This window comes from Cebus imitator, unplaced genomic scaffold (genome assembly GCF_001604975.1).
Source record: "Cebus imitator isolate Cc_AM_T3 unplaced genomic scaffold, Cebus_imitator-1.0 Scaffold177, whole genome shotgun sequence".
Taxonomy (NCBI): Eukaryota; Metazoa; Chordata; class Mammalia; order Primates; family Cebidae; genus Cebus; species Cebus imitator.
This window is the reverse complement of record NW_016107492.1, coordinates 2,164,539-2,175,844: the sequence shown is the minus strand read 5'-3', so window position 1 is coordinate 2,175,844 and position 11,306 is coordinate 2,164,539. Positions and strand designations below refer to the sequence as shown.

The 11,306-nt window shown below is 40.0% G+C and overlaps 1 protein-coding gene across 1 annotated transcript in view; it reads right to left on the bottom strand.

Moving 5' to 3' along the window:
• Positions 1-11,306, bottom strand: part of LOC108315683 (17-beta-hydroxysteroid dehydrogenase 13) — a 19,503-nt gene that overhangs the window by 4,821 nt on the left and 3,376 nt on the right. Inside the window, 5 exon segments of the mRNA XM_037744502.1 lie at positions 874-990; positions 5,462-5,599; positions 7,656-7,762; positions 9,576-9,707; positions 10,831-10,960. Of these exon segments, the coding sequence (XP_037600430.1) occupies positions 874-990; positions 5,462-5,599; positions 7,656-7,762; positions 9,576-9,707; positions 10,831-10,960 (624 nt within the window).

The window sequence follows — 11,306 nt, the reverse complement described above, 5'->3', positions numbered from 1 at the left end:
TTAGTAGAGACGGGGTTTCACCATGTTGACCAGGATGGTCTCGATCTCTTGACCTCGTGATCCACCCGCCTCGGCCTCCCACAGTGCTGGGATTACAGGCTTGAGCCACCGCGCCCGGCTACAATTTGAAGATTTAAAGAGTTTGAAGAAGACTGAAAAAATAGATATTATGTTCTTGGATTAGAAAACTCAATATTGTTGATACATCAATTCTCCCCAGTTGATCTACAGATTCAGTGCAATCCCAACCAGACTTCCAGCAGGCTTTTAAAAATGGAGTCTTGATTATTAACTACTTCACTATATTGCATTCTTTTAAACTGTCTTTCCTTAGGTAGAATAGTCTTCAGCAAAGTGTGGGGAGAGACAGTAGATTTGGTAGAGAAAATGAATCATTCTCTTCTTATAGACTGGGTTGGAAAATAACAGAGGAAACTTAGCTGTTCTCCCCAGGGACAGAGAGTTTCCATGCCAATTCTCACAGCTGAAAGATTCTCCATAATAAGCTTTAGTGGGCAGAGCACAGTGGCTCATGCCTGTAATCTCAGCACTTTGGGAGGCCGAGGCAGGAGGATCACTTGAAGTCAGGAGTTTGAGTCCATCCTGGCCAACATGGTGAAACCCCGTCTCTACCAAAAAATACAAAAATCATCTGGGCGTGGTGTGGTAGCACACACCTGTAGTCCCAGTTACTTGGGGGTCTGAGGCACGAGAATTGCTTGAACCCGGGAGGTGGAGGTTGCAGTGAGCCAAGATCATGCCACTGCAATCCAGCCTGGGTGACAGAGTGACCATTCTGTTTCAAAATAAATAAATAAACAAATAACAGTTGTACTGGCGTTTTAGTATTTAAGTGTTCTGTACTGTACTTACTTCTGTAGCATCAGAAAGATATTGAGATATGATGGAACAAAAATCATTTTCTTATTGGTAAGTATTCCATCTATCAGACTTTTTGCAACTTCATCTGTTTCCAACACAGGCTATAATCTGTGATTAAAAAGAGAAAAAGTTTCTTTTTATTTTTCAAAATTTTAATTTTATGAATAAACGATAGCAGGAAAATTATCCTATAGAGTTACTAAATATAGAATGAAGATTAAAAATATTCCAAGATTTGCTACATGAATGCCATCCTACCCACTTTCCTCACATTCCATATTGATGTTTTGTTATCACACACTTTCATATGCTTTCATATCCATTAGGTGTGTTTCATAGCTCGCTTAGTCAAAATATCAAAATTAGATGGTAAGGAGTAGAGGAGCCAGGCAAGAAAGAGGAATGGCTAGGATTAATCATGGGTCAGGAAGGACACATCTGACATCTCAAAGCCTGTTCGATGCAAGGAGAAAATTCTATAGCTAAGTATACTTTCTTTCTTGTGGAGGTATTCCATAAAGCTGAATTGTTTTGAGGTCATTTTGTCAGAGGCTTTTAAATCAGAGCAACTCTGTCCTGAATAGGGTCTGGGTAAAATAAGACTGACACCTACTGGGCTGCATTCCCAGGAAGCTAAGGCATTCTTTGTCACAGGATGAGACAGAAGGTTGGCACAAGATTCAGGTCATAAAGACCTTGCTGATAAAATAGGGTGCAGTAAAGAAGCCAGCCCAAATCCACCAATATCAAGAGAGTGATGAAAGTGACCTCTGGTCGTCTCCACTGCTCATTACAAGCTAACACTAACGATAATACATTAGCATGCTAAGAGACACTTCTGTGGGCACCATCACAGTTTACAAATGCCATGGTAATGGCAGGAAGTTACCCTCTGTGGTCTAAAAAGGGGAGGAAACTTCAGTTCTGAGAATTGCCCACCCCTTTCCCGGAAATCTCATGAATAATCTACCCCTTGTTTATCATATAATCAAGAAGTAACTCTAAGTATCCTTGATGGAGCAGCTCAAGCCATTCTTCTGCCATGGAGTGGCCATTCTCTACTCCTTTACTTTCCTAATAGACTTGCTTTTGCTTTGCATTGTGGACTTGCCCCGAATTCTTTCTTGTGAGAAATCTAAGAACCCTCTCTTTAGGTCTGGATTGGAGCCTTATTCCGCTAAGAATTTCGTATTTGAGATTCACCTCTGATTTGCCTATCTTGCAGTTTAATGAGAATTTAAGAGGGGCTCAAGGAGTATGACAACTAGACACATGACCTTCCTTATACTGTAGGCTGTGTACATGTATTCTTGAGAAATAGTCACAAACCTAGGCCTAATGTAGAATTGCCTATTAGTGCAAGATGATGACAGAAAATTAAAACATAAATGGTTTTAAAGTGTTATATTCAAATTAAGATGTCTAGGCATGGACTGAACAGCCAGTGAATATAAAGGTTGGGCAGAGGAGTTAAGGAACCAGCGAATGTTAAAACTTCATTCCCTGGGGTGACCTGTGGTTTACTGCAGATGAGCATGTGATTGAGGTCTCCACTGCATTGAACAGCAAGCCAGCAGAGAGTAATACAAATCAATACCTTTCTAAATTACTTGGTTCTGCCCATTCTCTCCCTCATTTCAACTACATGGATCAAACAACCCAGCCTCTGAGCCAAGCGTGACATTACATATCAATGCCTTAGCCCTTACTAAGGAAATTCACAATCCTGCAACCTCAATAAAATCAATCCCAAATCTTTAGCATTGTCTATTTTTGTCCCTAAGTTAGCCCCAGGAGCCCTGTTGCCCAGGGTTCCATTATCCTTACTCTCCTGATCCATTATGCCTTCCTTAAGAGGCAGGATACCCTTAGGAAAACTCATTGTACACTAAGCCTGAATGCCTATCAAGAGAGTTTTTATTGGGCCCAATTCCTTGTCTAAGAAAACAGGAGTTGCAATAGTACTATAGTATTTACTTACATATCACATACTTATTAAGTACCGTGAGACAACGTAGCAAAGGTAAGAAGCCACATTTTCTCACTTCTGCTTGTCAGCGTAATTTCACAAAGTCCCTGACTCTGTGACAATGTGCAGCTCTCTAGAAAGATGCTTTGAAGACAAAACAGGATAGAGCACATGGCCTCCACTGCCAGAGGAGTCCAGCTGAACCTCTCTAAAGGGCTGCTCTCAGGCTATAGGTCTTCATCTGTAGTCCTTGGTAAGGCTTATAAATAAAACTAACAGCTTTAACTCTTTAAAAACTTAAATTTTTTGGCCAGGCACGGTGGCTCAAGCCTGTAATCCCAGCATTTTGGGAGGCCGAGGCAAACAGATCACCTGAGGTCAAGATTTTGAGACCAGCCTGACCAATATGGCAAAACCCTATCTCTATTAAAAAGGCAAAAATTAGCCAGGTGTGGTGGCAGGCACCTGTAATCCCAGCTACTCAGGAGGCTGAGGCAGGAGAATCGCTTGAACCTGGGAGGTGGAGATTGCGGTGAGCTGAGACTGCGCCACTGCACTCCAGCCTGGGTGACAGGGTGAGACTCCAACTCAAACAAAAACAAAAACAAAACAAACATTTTTTTTTCTTTAGTTGACAGTACCTATGGTCTATTACCATGAAGGACTCCAGTGGCAGGAAGTGACTCCAGCTGCAGAGACCACACAGCTAACTCAGGCTGTAAGAGTCAGTAGCCTCAACGGAAGCAGCACTCATCAGAGAATTGTTTAGTTCTTTCGAATGAATATATTTAGGACTAATTCCCTTCCAGCCAAAAATTTGTTTTGAATCATTAAGCTTAGTATATTTTGTTACCCTGCAGCGGAAAATATACTAGGATTGTGGAAAATTTGTGAAACAGATGGATTAATTTTCGGGTCCTTATCCTCACCTTCCTGCTTTTTTCTTCCCCTTTCAGGACTAATTTCCCTTCTTTTATGGTCTCAAATCCTCTCTGACCAGAGACAAGAGTTCTTGCTGACTAAGAAGCTAGAGACTCATTTGCTGCTCCTTGGAACATTTGCATTTTAAAGACAGGGTGGTGACAGCGATCAAATGTATGTAGAGGTTGTTTGTGTGTGTGTGTGTGTGTGTGTGTGTGTGTGTGTGTGTGTGTGTGTGTGTATTCAGAGACAGAGGTCTCACTATGGTGCACTGGATGGAGTACAGTGGCTATTCACAGGTGCAATTACAGTGCATTACAGCATCGAACTCCTGGGCTCAAGCCATCCCCTTGCCTGAACCTCCCGAATCTCTAGGACTACAAGCATGCACTCTGGTTATACAGACCACATGAAAATTTTCCAACTCTGTCTCTAGCCTCATCTGGTATGCTTGTAAAACAAAACAAAACAAAACAAAACAACAAAACAAAACAAAACTCCTAATTCTTGGAGCTAATCCTAGTCTACTGAATCGGAATTTCTAAGGACGAGCCTATGAACTTTATTTTTTAAGTAAGCATAAGCAATAATTCTTGGGATGAGACAGGCTTGGAAAATGTTTGGGTGCCTTATGTTAACATTGTGGTCAGTGATGTAGAAGACATAAAAAAGGCATAAGTGTGATATTGTGCTGGCCTGGAGCCAGAATCTGAGCAACGCTATTTTTATAAAATGCAAAACTGTTTTTAAATAAGTTGCAATGGCTGCCCCATTCTCCTCACAATAACATACTGTTCTTGGTCGCTGTAAATAGAACTGCTAGTTTGTTCTGCAAAACTATGTAAAGCTGCTTACCTTTTCTTATCAGTAACTGCTAAAATCTGTGACTTCTATCACCACCCAGACAATGTGTAAACAAATGTATATCTTGACTTCTGTAAACCACTGAAGTAACAAACAGAATGACAAAAGTCCCCTAGACCTTGGAATGTCCAGAGACCCCCGCCCTTGTCTCCGCCCAGGAGGTGAATCACAGAATCCCCTAGCCCTTGGAATGTCCGAAACCTTTTCATCCCCATCCCCACTCTTCACCCCCACTCCCAAGGTGGTTTTTCAGGTATACAAAGTCTTGGCACCCTCCTTTTGACGCCACAGGTTGGAGAGACGTGAGTCCTCTGTGGTCGCTGGCATAATAAATGACCCTGCAATCTGGCATACTTTTGTCTTGGTGCTAACTTTCTACGCTCGGTCAAATACAACATAAGTACCTACACCTTTCCATGCTCTATTTGAAGAGGATGAACCACGAACAGAAGGGGGGAATATTAGGTATTGTTCATTTTGTGGGTGTGGTTTCCAGGAGAGGAGACTTTCACCATTCCCTTAAGCACACCTCTCTGGCCCCCCTTGCCCCATTCCCACTTTCCACTTACTTTTGGCACCTGAGTGTGTGTTGAGCTTTTTCCTGGACACAAATAAATACCCTAGTTCATTGGGAGCAGATATTCCTGCTAGTCCCTAATGTGTTTTTCCCCTTTATTCCTTTAATTTCAAGATAATAATATTAATTAGAAAAATATTTTTCCTTTTTCATTTTTTTCTATTAGTTGGTCTGCCTAAACATTTCTCATTAGTTTTCATATCAATTTATCATGCCACAGTCCCATTTTAACTTGATTTTGACCTCACCTTGTGCTTGGATTTTTGGTGAACCCAGTATTCACAAAAACTGGGCAGAGACATGAGATTTTGATACCAGTTTTTCCCAAGGCTTCAAGTTCTGATTCCAGACCTCTGTGAAAGCCAACAGCAGCAAATTTGCTGGAACTGTATGAGAATTATCAAGCGTTGTTAGCTAAGGGACAGTGAAACCAACCTCAGCTTTCTGTGAGGAGGCAGTATCACCTGAGTGAAGAACAAGTAGAAGCCAAACCCCTGAAATCATCCACTTGTGATTTTTCTCAGAGCATAAATGGCAATTCATTTTCATTTCCTTACATGATTAAACAGAATTGTGAATATATCTAATTTCTTAAACAGCAATGATAGCAAAAGAACAAAAATAGCTCCATTGGCTTAATGTTCAGTTTTCCATCCTACATGTAAAGTTTTTCCATTGAATCTTCAAACTGTTTTCTAATCTGTTTTTATTCCTGCTTTTATTTTGAAAAATATGAATGAGGAAAATCATATTTAGAAATTCTACAAAACTAATATCTATGTTGACAACTTCTGTAGGACTCTGCTTATTCCTCCTCTCTCGCTCGATAACTGGGTTGATAGTTTTTCTCTTGACAATGGTTACCATTTTGGCCTCTTAATTTTATTATGAGGATCTGGAGAAGAGTTTACAGGAAAGGATATTGGCAAATACGGTAGTATATCCTAGGACCTCCCACCTCCTTCCCTTTATGTCTTTGGTGGTGCATGGAGTGTGGTACCTGCAACTTTTATTCAGTTAGAGTTGTTTCTCTCTCTCTCTGCCTCTCTCTCTCTGTCTCTCTCTCTCTCTCTCTCTCTCTCTCACACACACACACACACACACACACACACACACACGCTTTCACAGCACAAGCACACTGGAAAAAGTTTTGATCCAGGGACCACTCTGATTGTCTTATCTTGGGCACAAGGCCATGACATAGATATGAGTTCATTTTAGCTTCTGTACATTTTGCTTCTTGGTCTGTGGGGTTTCAGCTTCTTTCTCTTTCTCTTTTCTTTTCTTTCTCTCTTCCTTTCTTTCTTTCTTTCTTTCTTTCTTTCTTTCTTTCTTTCTTTCTTTCTTTCTTTCTTTCTTTTTCTTTCTCTTTCCTTCTCTCTCTTTCTTTTCTCTCTTTTTCTTTCTTTTTCTCCTTCTTTCCTCCCTCCCTCCCTTCCTTCTCTTTCTTTTTTATTTTTTCCTTCCTTCCTTCCTTAGATGGAATTTTGCTCTTGGCTGAAGTGCAATGGTGCCATCTTGGCTCATGGCAACCTCCACCTCCCGGATTCAAGCAATTCTCCTGCCTCAAATTCCAAGTAGCTGGGATTATAGGCATGCACCAACATGCCTGGCTAATTTTGTATTTTTAGTGGAGATGGGTTTCTACATGTTGATCAGGCTGGTCTCGAACTCCTGACCTCAAGTGATCTGCCTGCCTCGGCCTCCCAAAGTGCTGGGATTACAGGCTTCAGCTACTTTGCCCAGCTGGTTTCTGTTTCTTATTCCAGGAAACAATGGAAACATGCTTGGCATTACTGTTTTCTCTTGTCGTTCTACAGAGGAGTTTGCAGAAATCTAAAAACATTTAAAACATAATTACAGCACAGTTTCATTGTTTTAGAAAAAGTCATTTAAAAAATTCATTCTAAACTACTGTAAATTTAAATTTTGTAAATCCAAATCACTCTGCTCTGAGCATTGCAATCTTGAGGCAGGAGAATAGGGCCTGGAGGCAGGGAACATAAGGCCGATTCATGCTCACTTCCTAAAACTAAATCAAATGGAAACACTTCAGCTATGACAGGAAATATCCTCTCCATGAACATAGGGTGTACACTGAGAAAATGACTTTGTAACTTTACTTCATCCTCTTCATTTACATAGGGCATACACCAAGCAAACAATGGAAATCTCTAAAGGATATTTAAACCTCAGAAAATTCTGTAATGGAGCTGTTGAGCCCCTGTGCTTGGGCCCACTCCCACACCATGGAGCCTACTTTCATTTTCAATAAATTTCTGCTTTTGTTGTTTTTTTCTTTCCTTGCTTTGCTTGTGCATTTTGTCCAATTCTTTGTTCAAGATGCCAAGAACCAGGACACCCTCCACTGGTAAAAATTTGAAGTGTAATGCTCCCTTCAAAGTACAAAACTATATAACATGGCTGGCAAGTGATACTTACCAATATGGGATGAGATAAGCAATCACTTTGTGGCCGCATACTGAAGCCACTATGACGATGTGGCCATGATTTCTCTCCATCATTGATGGAAGAAGTGCTTTTGTGATCTTTTTTTTTTTTTTTTTTTTTTTTTTTTTTTTTTTTTTTTTTTTTTTTTTTTTTGAGACGGAGTTTCACTCTTGTTACCCAGGCTGGAGTGCAATGGCGCGATCTCGGCTCACCGCAACCTCCGTCTCCTGGGTTCAGGCAATTCTCCTGCCTCAGCCTCCTGAGTCGCTGGGATTACAGGCACACGCCACCATGCCCAGCTAATTTTTTGTATTTTTAGTAGAGACGGGGTTTCACCATGTTGACCAGGATGGTCTCGATCTCTTGACCTCGTGATCCACCCGCCTCGGCCTCCCACAGTGCTGGGATTACAGGCTTGAGCCACCACGCCCGTCCTCATTGCAGAAAGCAGAAAAACAGCGATATAGGCATTAGGTTTCCAAATCAGGTAGTTTTATTTTTGTTAAGACAGAAAGGCATTTGAGAGGACTTAGACAATGAAATAAAATACTTCCCGGCATTTCATGATGAATTCCATAAAAATGATGGAAATAAAGATACAAATGTATTGGTTTCAGCTAGCATTGAGTATGGTATACCTCATGCCAACACTGATATCAGTATTCCCCCTCCTTCCCTTCAGAAGGAATCAAATAGATCCTTTTTTGGGTATGTCATCTAAACAATATTAAGGGGAAAATTCAGAGTTTTCAGAACTAAAATAATTCCTTATGATAATTTGGTGTCATGTAATTTTTTGGCTTGAGGCTTTATTATTCTAATTAAAAGAGTGAAATCTTGTGTAACTGTATTTACAGTTGAGTAGTGTAAGCTGAGAGTTCTATGCAACACTTATGCATCATGACTGAATTCACTATCTCCCTATTTGTAATATTGTATATTATATATTGATGTTACAGAAAACAAGTCTTTCTTTTTTACCAAAAACCTCTTTTGTAAGAAATATCAATGAAATTTTATAATAATTTAATATATCCTACACAAATTCGTAGAACTAGAACTACCAACACAAGCTATCCCCAAATTCCCACCAACCCACAGAAACCATGAGATGATAGTGAACATATATTGTTGCTTTAAACCACTAAGTTTTGTATAGTTTGTTATGCAGCTTTCAGTAACTAACATATGAGGTCTCCATGTAGTTTGGTGGGCATGGGAGCCAATTCACATATGTGAGGAGCTGGTAAAGGTAAGGGAAGCACATCATTTTTTTTCTTCTTTCTTCCAGAATCCAGATTTGCCCTAGATTCACACTAATATTGAGGCACTGGAAGATTAATCAAAAAATGTTCTATCCGAAGGCAGTTGTAGTTGATGTTTCCATCTCCCATAAAACTAACCAGTTATATGAGGTCTGTGTGGTTCCAGCATCCCATGGATCTAGGACTTGCCTCAGAGTCTCATCCAAAATTTTCCCCAATCCTACATATATCCTAGTAATTACTTCTGACGTCCTTTCCATTCTAAAATTCCGCAAAATAGGGACACATTACAAAATTATGGTGTGGAGGGAAAGAATGAGGTCCCAAGTGAGAGCATTGAAAAGATGTACACTGACAACACTTAACAAACCCCCGCAAACATTTGTTGAGCTCCTGGTACATGCCAGGCTTTGTGTCAGATACTGGTGGACAAGGCAGACCAAGTAGCTTACATTCTGGTGTGTTGTGTGCACTTGAACTTCGTGTCCTTACGTCTGTGGCTCTACTACTCAAACAAATTTGATGATTCTTAATTAAGGCAAAGATCTGGCCAGTTTCTTGCCCAGAAGTATGTGAACTCCTTGATAAGTTTCATGTATCTTAAGAGAAGGTGCACAAATCAGAAATGTTTCTGACTCACACTCACCCAAAAATGTCCTAGGATGTTGACCTCAAATGTCTTGGTAATCTCTTCATCCTTGGTACTGAGAAGATCAGCTGGATATACTGTCCCAGCATTATTCACCACGATTATTACATCACCCACTTCTTTCTTCACCTTTTGAAATTGAAAGAACACATTCACTGGATGTGTTATACAAAGTCAAAGTTTTGGTGCCAATACAATCCAGAGATTAGAGTCTTTCTTCTACTGGGTGAGGTCTCTGAGAGTTCAGGCAAGACAGATTGTTGAGTTCAAATAGTGGAGGCCAAGAGAACACTGTCATAAAGGTAGGATAAACTGTTCTGTTAACATCTAAATTTCAGTATCCAGCACATCATGGATTTTATAAGTGTATCAGTAAAGTGAAATTAGCATTTATGTTGATAAATTCCAATATAAGCTCTGACCAAACACTTTTAAAGTGCCCATGTTTAAAAAATGTGTTTTTCTTTAATTTTTTTTTTTTTTTTGTAGAGACTTTTTTTTTTTTTTTTTTTTTTTTTTTTTTAGAGACAGTTTCTCACTATGTTTCCCAGTCTGGTCTCAAACTCTTGGTCTCTTGCAATCCTTCCACCTTGGCCTCACAAAGTGCTGGGATAACAAGTGTGAACCACTGCACCTGGTCTAAAGTGCTGGCTCAGTAATCCTGGTTTCGCAACCTACTATCTACACAACTTTGGTCTGGCTTAACCTCTCTAAGTCACAATTTGTTATCTGTAAAATGAAGTTCACAGGGTTATTGTAGGGAATAAATTTAAAAATGTAGTTTGTTGGAGTGCTTAGTTCATTGTGATGATTTAATATTTACTCTTTTAAAATAATTGTGATAATTATTAATATTACATTTTCTATAAAAGACTAGATTAACACCAAAATAAAATCTCACAAGGGAAATAATTAGAGAAGACAGAATTACGCCAAGTTAATAGCACCAAAACAAAACCAAGTAGTGATCCATATTCCCTGATGATAAATCTTTTGTCAGTCAATCTGTGCCACTGCTCACACTTCTGATCACAATGAAGTTGATTAATGATATGAAATAATAATAATGGACAGAGCTGAGTGGATTACATACAAGAAAAAAGGTATTTATCCTTCTTTGGTCACATAACTACTTCAGTTAGCAGCTAAAATCTAATTTAAATCAGGCAGTCATAAAGAATTTTCCCATTTTCCATGTCAGCGTCCGTGGAAACAAAATCATCTGAAGATATTTGTGAACCCGAAGTCTCACGTGATTTACAGAGCTACAGATCTCTTCTCTGTTGCTGTAGTCTACCACAATCGCATGCGCAGCGACACCTAGTTTTCTGCACCCAGCTGCGGTTTCCTCCACACCATGCTGTAATTGGAAGGGACAAATTCTGAAAAAAAGTGGAGGAGAAGGCATTGGAGAAGAAAAATTTTTTAAAGATTAACATTTGGCTGGGCGTGGTGGCTCACCCCTATAATCCCAGCACTTTGGGAGGTCAGGAGTTCGAGACCATCCTGGCCAACATGGTGAAACCCTGTCTCTACTAAAAATACAAAAATTAACTGGGCATGGTAGCATGGGCCTGTAACCCCAGTTATTTGGGAGGCCAAGGCAGAGAACTGCTTGAACCTGGGAGGAGGAGGCTGCAGTGAACTGAAATTGTTCCATTGCATTCCAGCCTGGGTAACAAAGCTAGACTCTGTCTCAAAAAAAAAATAAAATTTGGCCGGGAGCGG